At 41.3% G+C, this 15,371-nt stretch overlaps 1 protein-coding gene and 1 long non-coding RNA gene across 9 annotated transcripts in view; both read right to left on the reverse strand.

The window, feature by feature from the left end:
* METAP1D (methionyl aminopeptidase type 1D, mitochondrial) overlaps nucleotides 1–14,579 on the reverse strand; it is a 56,537-nt gene extending 41,958 nt beyond the window's left edge. For 2 of the 8 annotated variants that reach the window (XM_056348912.1, XM_056348909.1), the window contains exons 1-2: nucleotides 7,315–7,432; nucleotides 3,717–3,771 (exon numbers count right to left, since the gene is read on the reverse strand). In XM_056348912.1, coding sequence (XP_056204887.1) covers nucleotides 3,717–3,759 — 43 coding nt within the window. In that variant the 5' untranslated portion in view covers nucleotides 3,760–3,771; nucleotides 7,315–7,432. Of the gene's footprint in view, nucleotides 1–590; nucleotides 641–3,716; nucleotides 3,772–7,314; nucleotides 7,632–14,092; nucleotides 14,200–14,323 lie in introns of those variants that run through there. The other 6 variants (XM_056348915.1, XM_056348911.1, XM_056348916.1 and 3 more) reach the window with 6 other exon arrangements.
* On the reverse strand, nucleotides 8,363–14,085 carry LOC130153696 (uncharacterized). The gene is made up of 2 exons (XR_008823488.1): nucleotides 10,781–14,085; nucleotides 8,363–10,523 (listed from the first exon to the last, which is right to left on the reverse strand). It is a non-coding gene; the product is annotated as an uncharacterized LOC130153696 (long non-coding RNA).
* Nucleotides 14,580–15,371: the final 792 nt, after the last annotated feature.

Genomic DNA, 15,371 nt, shown 5'->3' on the forward strand with positions numbered 1-15,371 from the left:
GCACTGCAGTTTCTCCATCCATCAGCTAGTGCTCACCATTTCAGCCCCTTTTGTCTGCCATAGCTACCTGTGCTACAAGCTCTTGGAGGCAAAAAAAATGTTACACTATGTGTTCACAGGGCATCTGATCCTGTGATTTTGGACAATGGAGTTATTTGCTCTAAAATACAATATAACTCACAATCTGAAGTCCAGAATTTCTTTAGGGATAACTCAGTCCTTCATTCTTTCTCTTCAAATGCTACATATTACAAAACAAGCTTAGCAACCACCAGACAGCTGTGATACACTCTACCACTCTTCCAGATGTTTTAAATAACAGAACATGCAAGGACCAAGAAGGCAGGGACCTCACGTGTAGTTTGATCCTGTACATAGGCTTGGCAGGGTCATCTTCTGGTGCAGATTTTAAGAGCCTGTATTTTTTTTTTTTTTCTTTAATTTAATCCCTAGGGATTGTGGTGTCCTTTGTTTCATTGATTTGCTGTATGAATACAGAGGATGTTAAATCAGTCATTGGGTTCTTTGCAGGGCAACACTAAGATCTGCGTATTGGTTAACACTGCATTTGTGAGATTGAAGAGACCTACCCCTTCAGGAAGAGACAAAGTTTGTCCAAAGCCAGCACTGAACTGCATACCTGGAATTAAAATCACAGGTGTGACTTTCTGTTTCAGACTTTCCACCCTATTACACTGTATTACATTGAGCCTTTGTTTCTATACCTGAAGCCAGGTAAGGAAATGACAGATGAGGACAACAGCCTCTGGCAGGCAATACAAAGTTGTGCATGCAAACAGGGAGTGCTCCTTGCACACGGACATCCCCACGTCTAACTCTGAAGACTGAGTGAGCATGATAAAACCCACTTTGGAAACACAGCAGCAAGCAAAGTCCCTGTGATGGGGCATCCCAGTTTCTTGGTAGAGGCTTTCCCAGAGCTTTCTGGTATTTTTCCTTCAGAGTCAGTAGCCTACGCATGCAGCTGGACACAGCCCTTAACAGAGAATCACCACACCAAGCTGGTAAGCTGCTGCAGATGGTTGGAAAAGTTTCAGAGTTCTGCGATGGGAATGGAAAGAGGAAGCAGCTCGTTTCTGCTTAGGGAAAGGTCCAGGTCATCTTTAAGGAAAACTTTGCAGAATGAAAAATGACACATGTAAAATACATTTCCAAAGAAGTTCAGTTTTGCTTGAAGGCTTACAGCTAGGCCTACCTCATGTAACTTGTGGTATCTAAAAACCTACCTGTCCAACATATTTACCACAGACTAAGTCCTGGCAGATAAAGGACACTGCCTGGACCTGGCCACCCAAGATACAAGGCACGCAAAGCAGAGAAAGCATCAGAAAAAGGCTGAAACTAAGTACTCTTGTCAAGAATTTTGTCTCTACTTGGATTTTAGTTGTAACTGCGATGGTGACTCTCCAGCACCAGGTTCTACAAAGAAGGCAAGACTTTTCAGGTGCTGGAACAAATGGCTGCATTAGCAGGCGTGAGTCAGTAAAGCTGGTGATGTGGCAGAAAATGTTGAGTTTCAGCAGCTAGCCAGTAATTAAAAACACTCAGATAATGCGTAATGTCACTTACACAGATCACTTACATGTAAGTGCACGTGAAAACGCTGCTGCTTTATAAGCCACCTTCCCTCCTGCCTCAAACCGGACCAGGGAGCTGCCAGCCGAACACAGCCTCCCCTGCAGCGCCTGGTTTTCAGGCAGATCAACAAGTTGATCCAATTCACGCCATGGCTGGACATCTGCTGGTGACTTCCCTTCACTTAAAGGCACTCTTAGCTAATGCTGATTAAGAAACCTAAGCTCACGGTGAAAGCACACCCTACAAATCCACCCACAGCCAGCAGTGATAGATCTTGTCAGAACAAAGGCGCTGTGTGCTGCCAACAATACATTACCTCTCAACTGAAAGAGGAGAACAATTAAACACTTTATTGAAAGGGGAATATTTTTCCTCTTGTGCCTCAAACCATAAAAGTGCATGTCTCCCCCAGAGTTACTCATTGCTGCACTGTTGAAATGGGAATAATTCCTCATCTGCCTGATTCTTTTCAAGACAGGGATGAAACTACCTTAGGATCATTTGAAAAACGTTAAAAGTGTACTAAAATCAAATGGTTTGAACTTCCACCATGCATCATTTGCAGCTGATAAGGCTAATGTTAAATTCTGGAGACATGAGTCTGTCTACAAATTAATGGAAAATGTGAATTAATATTGTTCTTCCAGCTAATTGCCCAGCTCATATATTGCACAGTGCAGCCAAGCATCATCTGATCTCAAAAACGCTCTTGCAAAAATTTTCAATCACTTTCTCTCATTTGCCAAAAAACCTCAGAATTACAGGACAATCAGTCTGTAATATCAGGAAATCTTTAGTCAAGTCTCCCCAAAACTGTTATCTGTATATGCTATGGTTAATTTTTTTTTAAAATGTCAGCTTTTGAATGTTACCATAAATAAGGATTAATTTTTTGAGTTGTACATTTCTAAGTTTCTTTTTAATGGTGACGAAGACACGGATGAAGAGATACTTTTAACATATGAATATTAATAGTGCAAGAAGATTTTTACGGTTCATTCTTAACAGGCGAATAATCTTATCTGTGTTGAGGTTTATGGTTAAATACACTTATCAAAGGACAAGCTACAACAACTTTTAACAAATAAATGTAACTCTTATTCCAAAACACATCAGAAAGATGGAAACAGATTGATTCAGTAGCATATAGCAGTTCAAGAATCTGGCATGCATGCTTTGATCTCAGCAAAAAAGAAAACTACCTTGTTTTGAGCCCTTCTTTCACTTCCTCTTAAAAATACCGAAAACTCTGCATTTCATGAGGCTATGAGCATTATCAAAGGCTGCAGACTAACAAAACACAAGATACGGACCATGTGTATCAGAAATACTGCTTAGTAAAAAACTCAGTGAAGTTTTTATGGATAACTCAAGAGAAAGAAGTCTTGTATTAAACAGTCATTAATGTTCCATCTCCTGACCCAAATTCACTCAATTTCTTAAGCTGGCTTGAATGTTTTATGTCAACTCCAGTTCCAATGCAGGAGTGAAAAACCCCAGGTTCCCATTTGGACAGAATGCCCAAACTGGCTAAATATTGATAAGGATAAAGACTGACTACAAATTAAGGTTAAGGTAATGGAAATTACATGTCCCTAAAATACAGTCCAGTACCTTAATTTTCACAGGGGTGTCCCCTGCTTCCATGAGGACCAGTAGGCACCCTCAGCCGCATTCATGAAACAAAGCTGGGCACAGGTGTTTGATCAATTCTGGATAGCATACTAGTAAAAGGAATATAAAATGAAAGGAAACTAAGCACACTGTGGGAAAGATGCCTCAACTCAGTTGTGTTACCGATTCTGCTAACTATTCAGAAGGACGCTAGATTCTCTGTGGCAGGCTGTGTGGGTGAGGTGGTGACATGCCAGCAATTCCAGGTTCCTGCCTACAGAAGTAAGTTAGTGACAGCAACAAGGTATCAGAAAAGGCTGAAAAAAAGATTGCCAGGGAGTGGAGACAGTCCTCTCCCCTTGCAGGTGGTGGAATAGGCAATGGTTTTGGATAGATATGACTCAGTAAAGTAACTGATTTGATCTTGACCACGTTTTTGGAAATCAAAAAGCCATGGAAATGGAGATTTGAAGATATTTACAGCAGGCACTTTATTTACCCACCTCCCAGCTGGAGACTCCACAGCACACTTCTGTACACTAACATGCAGAGTTCAACCTATAATGATAATTTAAAAGTTGACTATCAGTTTTACCATCTTAAATGGCAAAGCCATGTCTGACCACAAAGAAAAACACTATGTAAATTTATATATATATATATATATATATATATGCACTGTAACTGAACAATGTAAACCAAATCACTTCATATTGCTTCACTCATTTGTTATACCTTCTTCAATTAGTCCACTTCTCTGCAGGGTTTGAACTAATATTTCTAACTTCTGTAATGCTTCTGAATAGTTTGATGATTTTCATATAAATACCCTGCTGGAGAAGAGTTTATTATTCCCCTGAAATACTCAATCTTGCCTAGACTAACTATGAAGTACAGACAATACTCAACCACGCATTACTGAGAAGACCTGTGAACCAAACTTGTGATTTATACAGCCCAAATAAGAATGCTCTGTAACAGCAAATAAAAAAAAAAAGAAAAAAAGACAAAAAAGACAAAAAGACTGGTTTCTAATGAGACTCAGCACTTCTAGGCAAACTTGTTTGAGGCTTTGAAGCTGTACTGCAAAAAAATAGAATTCCTGCTTTTTTAGAGGAAGGTTTAAAAACACATTTATGGATCTCCTCTTCATTTTACTACTGAGGGGAAAAGAGTACTGTTCAGAAAAAAATCTGAAACCAGTAATTTCTAAAGGGCTTTGCAGAAGAAAAGTATCTCACAACATCTCACACACTGTGGTCTTGGAGACAGCTACACCTTCTATCTGAAAGCAGTTTCCAGGTTTATCGGTACCTGTTTAGAAGCCTGCATACGAATTCCCAGTTCCACAAGGGGCTTAACTAGCCAGTGTACAAGCAGAAAGCCTGAGAACAGACTACGTATCTAAGAGATGTATCATACGCTGTCAGTCTACAGTGACTTAACTTTAAGAGTCTGGCCAATAATACATCACATAGATTATTATAGAATACTTATTCATTGTTAGAGATAGGGAAGCAAGATCAGAAATCAGTTGTATCAGTAACTCATTTTACAAGGGATGTCTTCTCACCAATTATTTTTGTGTGGCTCAAAGCCTTGAAACTTCATTACAAGAAAGCAGGGGCTTCTACTCTACAGTAATTTACTTGCCTAAAATGAATAAATCAATAGGACACTACTATGCCTTAAACCATCTGAGCTGAATTTGTAGACATGCAGTTCTTTGATGTCTTCTCCTTTATCTTATTACCAATGAAGTATCACAGATGCAATTATTGCAATAACTGAAAATGTCATAATATGTAATTAGACCATTTACAAGCCAATGAATCACCATATAATCCGTACTATTCCCAGGTACCAACCGTGACATGACACACCGAGTTGAAGTGCCCATGTTTGGGATGTTCCTTGGTTTTCTTTTACAAAACGGTAAACACAATTCACACTTCTATGCAATACCTGTAAAATTATTTTCAAATACTCTTCAAGTATTTGAAGACTGGTGGCAGCTAAAATGCAGTTCAAGACACTTCAAGGCTTCTCTGAAATGCCGTGTTTGAGCACACAAAATTTCACAAAGGTTTGTGCAAGCCACTCACACTCTTACAAAGTTGTGTACCTTCTCCTTAGGTTGACAGTGTTGCAATTCTGCCACTAGCAAGGCAGAGACTATTCAAACAAATTCCCAATATGCCTGCTGAAAAGGTACAAACTGTCTTTTTAACTTCCTACTATTTTTCATTCAACTTATTTTCTTTTTCAAATACAATAAACATTTTTTTAGGCTAGCCTAAGTCCTTCTGATAAGCGGAGGCAGTATTTAACCAGTATAAAAACTTCCCAGATCTTTGCTGTTCAAATGCACTTAACTAGAAACAGTTCCACAACAAAGAAAACTTTCCTTTCATGATTTATAAAAACATGACATCAGAAATATGAAAAAAATATCACAAAAGAGGCTACAAAAAAGTAATTTTTGCTCAATTTAGGTAGAACAGATTCCCTTAGGTGAACAAAATCTAATTTAAATTACTTCTGTCTTTCAGTATTTGCAAATTAAATTATACCCAACTGTCCAATTCAGGGAAAATTTGGTTTAGTTTAATCAGTCCTGTCTGAACTATGACAGTTTTGCTTTTTCAATTTCTAGAAAAGTATATCCACTAGGGGAAGCTGAACAAGGTTTGATGCCTAAAGGGAAGGTATGAAGGCTTAACAAATTTAAATGGCTTGGTTCTTTTAACTGGATGACAGCCGTTGGGTTTCTAGGTGTGTCTGGGGCTGGAGCTGGTGGCAGGGCATGGACACCCGACCAAACAATATCCAGAACAAAAAGGCTGCAGACGCAGAACTGCTGAAGCAAATAATGAACAGCTGTATGAAGCTGCATGCTAAATTTAAATTCATTTGAGATTCAAACCCAAAAGATAATTTTTTGTATGGTACCATATATCAAGAAATTTGATTCCCTTCCACACACTTCCACACATGTGAAAGAGCGAAGGTTTTGACAGCTGTTAGAAATAAAACAAATAGGAGACTCTGAAAGCCAAATGTTGCATCTCTTCCCAGAGTTCAGCTGATGCTCAGATTCTAAGAGTCTGGTCAAACTGAAATTTCCTTATAGATATGAACCTTCACCACTGAAAAAAAAAAAAAGTTATATGGCACTTCTGCCCTGCAAAATTCAGGATTAACTATGAAGAAGAGGCCTTTACATTTTCCAATGTTTTTCAAGACTATTGGGACAGAATGAAAAAGTACAGCGTAAGATCAGAATCAGTAACATAAGAAATGGGATTGAAACTTTGTTACACCAGCTGTAAAGCACTGCAATACCAGGCTTCAGCTGACAGTGGTGTTCAGTTTGATGTTTACATTAAAACTAATCTGGGATCACTCCATCCCCTATTACCACATGAAGTATTCAACAGCCTTAGAAAAAATATTATGGTACAAGTCTTTCATCAAGATCATTGTGAGGTATTTCCTTCCGTTCACACATTTGATTTTCACAACGGGAGCTAAAAAGAAACACAGAACGCTACAGCCCAGCGGGCTCACAGTGGTACCCAACAGGAGACTGCAAAGCACCGGGGAAGGAACGGGAGGTAAATAACACCGCGTCAGAAAGTTTGTTTTGTGCAAAACTTCCAGCAAAGTGCAACATCTCGTACAACTGCTCTTACGCATCAGTAAGTCAGTAAGACACACAGGAGCGAAGGTTACGGGGTAGGAAAGGGGCCCTCGGGCGGCCCTGGGAGCACGGGGGGTGCCGGCCCGGCAGCCTCCCGCACACTGCCCCCCCGGCACCGGCACCACTCCGCAGCTGCGCGGGCTGCTAGAAAACGCCGCGCACGCGTATGCCGGGCCACTGCTCCTGTCACACTCTGCACGGTAACAGCAGAAACTGTCGCAGCAAAACTCGAGCAGGTCACTCGCCCGTCGCGGGGCTGCCCGGCCCTGCCCCGGCCCGGCCCCACAGGCAGCAGCGGCGCCGGGCGGGAAGGGCGGCCGGAGGGCAAAGCGCCGCGCCGGGCCCGCGCCTCCCCCTCCCCCCCGCCCCTCCCCGCGGCGGCGGCGGCGCGCACTCACCTCCGCGCCGCAGCACGTTGACGGCGGCTCTGGGCGCCGCCATCTTGCCCGTGTGAGGCGGGGTCACGTGGCGTGCGCCGGGCCGGGAGCGGGGGGCAGCCCTGGCCGCCTGGCGCCGGGCGGCTGCTGGGGGCAGCGGGGCGGCCGGGGCCGCCTGAGAGGGAGGCGGGTCCCGGCAGGTGAGCGCCGCCCGCTCCTTCCCTCAGCGGGGGCGTCGTCCGAGTGCTGCCGCCGCCGTGCAGACCTCGCCCGCTGCCCCCGCGGTCCTGGCGGGGCGCAGCTCGTCCCCCGGCGGGCTCGGGCCCGGCTGCCCCTGGGCTGTGGCGATGGGGCGGGAGCGCCCCCTTCCCGCCTTCCCGCCCTCCAGCCCTCCCGCGGCGGGGGGCCGTGGGGCAGGGCGCGCTGTGCCGTGGGGCTCGCCCGGCGGCGCCGGCAGGTGACAGCGCTCGCGTCCTGCCCTACGGTGGGACGCGGGGCGGCCTTCAGGCGGTTCCCCTGCCGTAGTGCTGAGGTGCCCTGCTGTGCAGTCCGGTCCCGCTCCGCTTTGTGACACACCCGGCCGGCTGGGACACTGCTCCGCACCAGCCAGAGGCATGGCAGCGCCACTGCGCTTCCCAGAGTGCGGCTCAGGCTCGCAACAGTCGCAACCATATTGGAGCTACCTCATGATTTACACACACACACCCCCCAACCTTTTTTTTTTTTTAATTATTTTTTTTGTACTTTTGTAGATAAAAACATGAACTACTATTTATGAACTAGGTTCTTATTTGTTGTAAAGGCCTATGCAGAATCTGAAGGCTAAAGCTTGAACCCTAAACTCAAGTATTTTTCTAGCTCAACTCATCATTTCATCTGCATAGCCAACCATTGTGTGTTTAGAAAAGATCTAAAAGCACAAACTTTTCAGCAGAGCAGCATCCTTTCAACCTTCTTTTTGGGACTGGTATCACATACCTTAAAGAAATACCCAAAGACCATCTCAATGCAGTGTTGGTGTGGTAGGTTTCATTTTCAGTCAAGTAAAAATCAAACTATACTTCTAAAGTCCATTCATCATTTTTATTTTCCACTGGTTTGTTTCCTGGCCTGCATTTAGCTTGCCTATATGAACAATTAAACACATTTTGAAATTAAGTTTTTATGGCTAATAGTTGTGTGAGAAACATTACAGGACAGAAATCTGACACTTAGCAGGCAAATACTAAACCCAAAGGAATCAAATCACCAAACGAATGAATGAATAGAAGCATTGGGGTAGTGGTTGCAAAAGCAGAGGGAAAACCCCAAAATGTAGAAGTAATATAAGTATCCTTTCTCATATTCTCACACAGAGGTAATGATCTTTGTATCCTTACACACATGCACATGTACACATACAGTGGTAACCTGTGGGATAAGCAAATTCTTGAGTGAGAACTGAGGCTGTGTTGCTCTCCAGATTTATTTATCTCTGGTGCAGCTGCTGCTAGTAGTTTTTAACTTAACATGTACAAATTTTGTAATTTAATTAACACGAATAGAGAGACACAAAGCCCGAGGCAGATGGGAATGTTGATGTTATTTACCCCCTGTACTCTGGAAAAAGCCTGGAAAATATATGAACGTAAAGGTTACACTGTAAGTATTTCTGTCTTTAAGGAACAAATTCCAAGTGTTCTCTGACCAAAAAAATGTGCCGCAATCCTTTCAGTGGTCCTATACAGACATTGCTAGCAAAAGTGCATTATGTAGTCAGCTGCCACAGCACGACAGGCAGCCTACCATACAGCTTATATCCAGACCACATAGTAGTTTAAAGATCAATACAATACCTTGCACTGCCTCCAAAAAATAAAACAATCCACTTTATAGCCACCTTCTGCACCAGCTGACATGTTTCATTGTTATTCAGTGAGGGGAGAATGAGAGGATTTTAACAGAAGGAAAATAAAGCTAGAAGTAAATGAAGAAACAGCATTGCTAAGCTGCCCAGTTAGACCTCGTAAGCATCATTACCCGCTGCTCACCGGTGAAAGGTATGCACACATTTCATTTGCAAGGCAGAAATCTTGTCCTAACTCTACAACATAGTATGGTCTGTCAGGAGTTTTGAATCTCATCAGGCATCACTCAATCTTATTTTCTATCTTGGCAAGGCTTTAGGAATGCGGACACCCAACCGCTGGTTTTATGACAACGATGTACAGTGTAAAACAATCACACATTATGCTGCTTGGCGTAAGTAACAACAAGTATGCTGGAGTGGGCATGCTTCTGTGTGCCTAAAGAGAACAGCACACTTAACATGGAGGTAGCCATGCATGCATGATGAGTAATTCACCATCTTTTCCTGAACTGTCACTAAAGGAAAGAAACCAAGTGCTCCAAGGTAGACTAGTCCCACCTTTCTTATGTGAGTAAGTATTTCCTACTCAGTGGAATGAGGCTGCTGTTAGAGAAAATGTAGTGAATACTTGGCTTTTGCCTACAGCCATAAGGCCAAAATGCCATATTGTAACAGCCTGAAAACTGGCTGATGGCATAATAAAATGCAGGAACTGGAGACAGTACTAGTTATGTTGCTGTTGCCTTTGTAATTACCTTGTCTTTAAGTGTCAGGTTATTTCACAGATACTTGTAGGTATGTGCTAGCGGTTAGACTGGACCAACTCTTTCTGCATATCAGAAACCAAGAGGGGATTGATCAAATTATGACCTATTGGATTCCAAGAGAACTGTGTAATTTTCAGTCTCTGGATAAATCTTAAGCCTAAACAACAGTCATCATTCAGTAGTCTCTAATTAATGCTTAGATGCAGGTTTCCTCTCACTAAGAAATGTAAATAACAGATACAGGTTTGTTAGGAGCTTTATACCAGTAAACTGGGGATGAATATCTCAGAAAAGGAGAGATACACCATATCCTAACACAGCAAACCTGAAAAATCATACTCTGCTGTGTTCAAGTTCTTTCACCAAAGAAAATACATCACTTTTCCCTCATGTATGTAATTGTCTTTTGTTTACATTTGGCAAATCCTCTGAAATGTTTAAGATGGACACTGATGTCTCAAGCTGTCCTGAGCTTCAAGGTTGAGAGGCAGCTTTGGAGAAATCACTTTTCAGCTCAGGCTCTTTTGAACACATCTGGTGGGTTATGTTCTTCCAGAAGAGTCTGTCACATCCCATCTCATTTAGATTGGCTCTGTGCTGTCAGTCAGCATGTTCTAAATGTAAAATACCAACTTTATTTCCTCCCAAGATTGGGCAGGCTGATATTAAAATAAGCAAAAGATCTACTAAGGAAGACATAAAGGTAGGTTTTTAAATGCAAGTTTGAAAGCACTCTGTAGCAGTCTATAAAAGAACAGTTAAGCTTTATGTATACATGAAATCTTATATAAAGCAATATAGAAATATCCTTCCAGTTCAAGTATAGCAGCTGGATACTGGGGTTAGGCTTAAACTTCTTAGACTTTCCTACCTAAGATTGTCTTAAAAGATGATTTAGTTCCACAGCAGTTTTTGCTGATGAGGCTGGTACTGTTTGGGTCCTGCGCTAATCACAGATGGGTGTCCTTTTTTCAGCACCGAACAGTGTCTTTTGATCCATAGTGAGACAGTCTGGAGTCCTGAACTTGCAAAAAACCATAAGCCTCCTACATCAGTGATACAAAACATACAGAATCAGACAGAAGTACACCAAACTGCTACGTCACAGCTCTAGGGAAAGCAAAATGACATCTTCATGGTCCCTATCATATTAAATTCATTCTAGGCCAAGATTTTATCTTTTCCGTGAAACTATGAAAGTTTAAAAAACACAGACACCCCATACAGCTCTGAGGAAGGCTTAACTGGAAAACAGACAAGTGTCTAAAAATAGCAGCTGTTGAACATGGAACACTTCCCTTACTGCCATACCATTTAGAAACAAAAAAGGGGATGTCAAACTCTTCCTATTGATCTAGATTTCTTTTTTAAGTTTTATCTCTTCAGCTCAAACTGTGCAACAACTGTAAATGAAGCACATACCTCCTATATGAGGCATGTTTACAGCATTACGTGTCCTTTATTTACTAAAGAAAGAAGATAGTGCTACTCTTAGGGGAAAAAAACAGCGCACAGTACTGCTCCTGCTATATAGAATTTTTGCAACGGCTAAGAGGGAATTCTGAAATGCTCTTCCCAAGGCTTTGTCTTCATCATGTCACTACCTGAGATTCCTTCAATTTGGGTGGGAGCCTTGTATCTGAAATGAGCTTTGAAGAGCAGAACGAGGACATTTCCCCCTCTTTTCTCTTTGTTTTCCTATTCTGGAGAATTAAAAATATTTTGAACATGGAAATCTGGACATTGTTAAGATTAATGATCATTTTTACACTAGCTTGTACTGTTATAGGTCTAAAAGGAATCTCAGATACAGAGTCTGTAGTCTCGTTTCTTGCAATGCCTGTTACTGAAGGCTTTAGCGTAAGGAACAAAGAACCTAGTAAGCATGTATTTGAATGAGTAGGTTTGAACAGCAATTGGTATTTGTATTATTTTCTTTTTACATTGTAAAAAAGACTTGAGTGATAGGGAGGCAAGCTCATTCCTACAATTTTCGCTCCACAGTTATAAGCCACTATGATGGCAGATAGCATGCTCTGCCTGAGCAAAGCTTGCATCTATTTTATTGCTTTGTGTAATAGCCTTCCTTTTTTACTGGTTGCACTACATTTTTAACCTCACAATTCCAAACACTGTCACGGATGTGGTAGTAGCCTTTTGTAAATGAAACATTATCATAGATAGATAAAACTCAGGGTTCAATTGGAATCTTTCTGATCATTGGAGAAAGAGCTAGCATTGTAAAATGGCTGGAAATAACTGAGAGCATGGGGGAAAAATGTTCCCCATGACTTTTTTGGAGAAAACTGAAATGTCTGCAACAGATACTTGCTTATGAGATATAGATTTTAATATTTTACCATGCTGTCTTTCTGTCAACTTCAAGTCCAAATTATTCTAGCAAGCAATGTTTCACAAAGCAGTAGCATTAGAGAATAATATTTTTCAGTTTGAAAGCTGAGAGTCCAAGCTTTTAGGTGATAGGCTTACGAATATAACAGGTATTTCTAGCTCTAACAGTTTGATACTGATGAAATCAGGTCAGAACTGACACTGGGAGAAAAGGTAAAACAGCAAAATATGCAACGTAAGATTTTCAAGCCTTCTAGTGTCTGACAGTCATACAATATGATAAAGGAAAAGCATAAAGAGCAACAAAGTCTCAGTGAGAGACAAAAAGGAATTGAAAAAACCATCTATATAAGCAGACGTAAATCCTTCGTATAGACATTATGGGCTGCTTACCCTCCTGCTGACATTGCAGAGAGAGACAAAAGGTCAGTCCTGAATTGCCTAAACTGCCACATAGCAGCTTTGTGTGTTTGTTCATAGAAGGCACGGACATTTACTGCCCAAGATACTGCTTCAGCTACACAGACCTTTATTCCCCCTACTACAGCAGCTAGTGTCCTTCAAATCCTGTAGCTTCAGGTAGCTCACTTTCTCAATTCTGAAACTACAGATATTTTGTTGTATTTCTTCAGGTTATTAGTTGTTGAGCTAGATAACTTTTATGTTTCAAAATACATGAAAGGGAACAGCTTGACCCAGGCTTCTAAACATAAATATTTTTCAGTTTGATTTACCTCTTAGGACAAATTTTTGCATTAGCACCACTGACAATAGGTTTGTATGGAAAGAAAATATGCCTCTACCAGTTGAACTAAATTCACAATTTTATATACTCCACTGAATTTTCTTGAAGTAGATTCACTGTTGCTGTGATTGGATTTGTAAGTGATGGAAGGGCAAACCAACTGCATCTACAATGAAAACTTTAAATACACTTACAGATCTTACATACATTATGAAAAGAATATTCAAATGCACAAAACTATTTTAAATGCTGTACCAGTATGTCATGCAAAGTTTCACTTTATGTTTGAGTGAAGTGACTAAAGAACCTGGATTTAATCAAAATGCAGAATGAAGTCATACAGCAAATTAAATCACATAAACCTATTATTAGTGTTTGCTCTACATTCCTGTTAGTATGCAATAACTCAAAAAAAGAACAATAGTGGCTTAAGATAAAGCCAGGATAACAAAGTATGTTTGGACAAAAATAATTTTTGTCCAGGATTACACGTCATATTGTGCCCAGAATAGGAGAGGGCTCTCACAGCATTCAGCTTCAGCTACCCAATTCCTACACTAACAACTAGAGTTGAAAAGTTGCTACTAAGCCTGTGTTCATTTGTCAGCTCACCAATCCACAAAATTGGATCCCTCCAGTATCTAATTGCAATTCTACATAGATGGCTGCAATTAGTTCACAGGTCCTCCCCTCAGCATGCAAATCTGACAACACTAGAGGTAGCTATGCTATTTTCTATACTACACTGGTAAGTAATTGTTTAAATATAGTAGGAGGTCCCTACCTTAATTAATACAGAAACATAAACGGGAGTTACACAAAACTTACTAACAGTATTCAACTTTATCTCATAAATCTGACTCACTGCACAGCTGGAGCTGCTGCTGTATGTACTCCAGAGCCAAGGATCCTGCAGCTCACTTGTAGGTGAAATTTGTTATCCTGTTGAAAACCGTGGAACAAAACATCCAGACTGGCAAGTCAGAAAGCTAGGAGTTTGTCCAGCAGCATCCACTGAAAGCTGAGTGTTTAGTCAACTTTACCATCAATGCTTAGTCTCTGAAATGTTAGTTCAAACAGACTCACCCCAGAAGCCTACCGAACTGAACTGGTACATACTCCCCAAGCAGTAGCATCAGCAGGATGATCATTGTTTTCTAGCTGTTGTGCAAGAGATTATTGCCTCTTTCTCTCTGCCAAGGAAAAGGACAATCCAGACATTTCTTAGACAAAGTCAGCAGCACTAGCTGAATTTGCTGATGAAGGTTGTTTCAGATAACTGTCTTAATTAACTGTAATGGATTAGGGAGTACTCACATGGTGTCTTCCCTGGCAGCAATGCTGCAGAAGCTGTAATCAGCTGCAGGATGGAAGGATTCAGTTTCTAGATCTCCAAGAGGCTGTTTATTCCTATCTTTGGTGCCAAAAATTAGTAACAAAATAGTTCCTGTAAACCAGGTCATAAGTTTTGCTGTCCACATGCACATTCCAACAGTTAAGAATGTTCCCAGGCCATACTGGAATGCTCAGCCAAAGACTGCACCTTCACCACTAAGGGAACTGGAAGCACTAGCTCACCTCTTCCAACACTGTCAAAATAAAAATGAAAAAAACCGCAACATCTTCTGATAGGTTATGAAGAGATTAATCTGCTCTTACCGCTATGCATGAGAAGTTTCGCTATTTGTCTAAGCAAAGCAATTTTCTCCTTTTGGCTTAGTAGTTTCTTTCACATCTGTCTTGCACCATCAATTGAATACAGCAACTCCACTACCTCTAGCATAAAGCCTACGTTTCATGGCATTTCTCAGTCCTTTTTGGACATCCAGATAACCTGGGGCTGATAGCAGACAAACCTCCTTTCCCTTCTCACATTCAGGTACCAGAATGATGAAAGGAACAGATGTGCCAGATTCTTCTGCCTTTTTATCCCCTGCCCACAATAAAAACAACTTACAAAGAGGGAAACAATGTTCAGTCTCTCTAAGTGGGCAAACAGCCCATTAGTGTTTTTTCTCTTTGGTCCTACAGTTTCTTAAAAGGCTTAAGCTTCTTTGTGGCTGGTTTCAGCCTCAGTAATGCAAAAGCTCAGGCAATGTTAGCATAGACTTCCCCAGAAGCACAAGAAACATCCTGGATCGTTATACAGAAAACACAGGTTTTTTTAACACAGTTCTTCAGTTCAGCTTTCCCTCTTCTGGCTTATCACAAACACCTGAACACATTCAATAAGAAATCAAAACCAAGCAAACAAAAAAGCCTACCCAGCCCCCCAAATCCTGCAATTTACCTTCAGGTTTATTACTAGAATCAGGAGAGGTCTTCTAAAATTGCTGTTGTTAATGAGCAAGATTTAGATAGTACA

This window comes from Falco biarmicus, chromosome 8 (assembly GCF_023638135.1).
Source record: "Falco biarmicus isolate bFalBia1 chromosome 8, bFalBia1.pri, whole genome shotgun sequence".
NCBI classification, from domain to species: domain Eukaryota; kingdom Metazoa; phylum Chordata; class Aves; order Falconiformes; family Falconidae; genus Falco; species Falco biarmicus.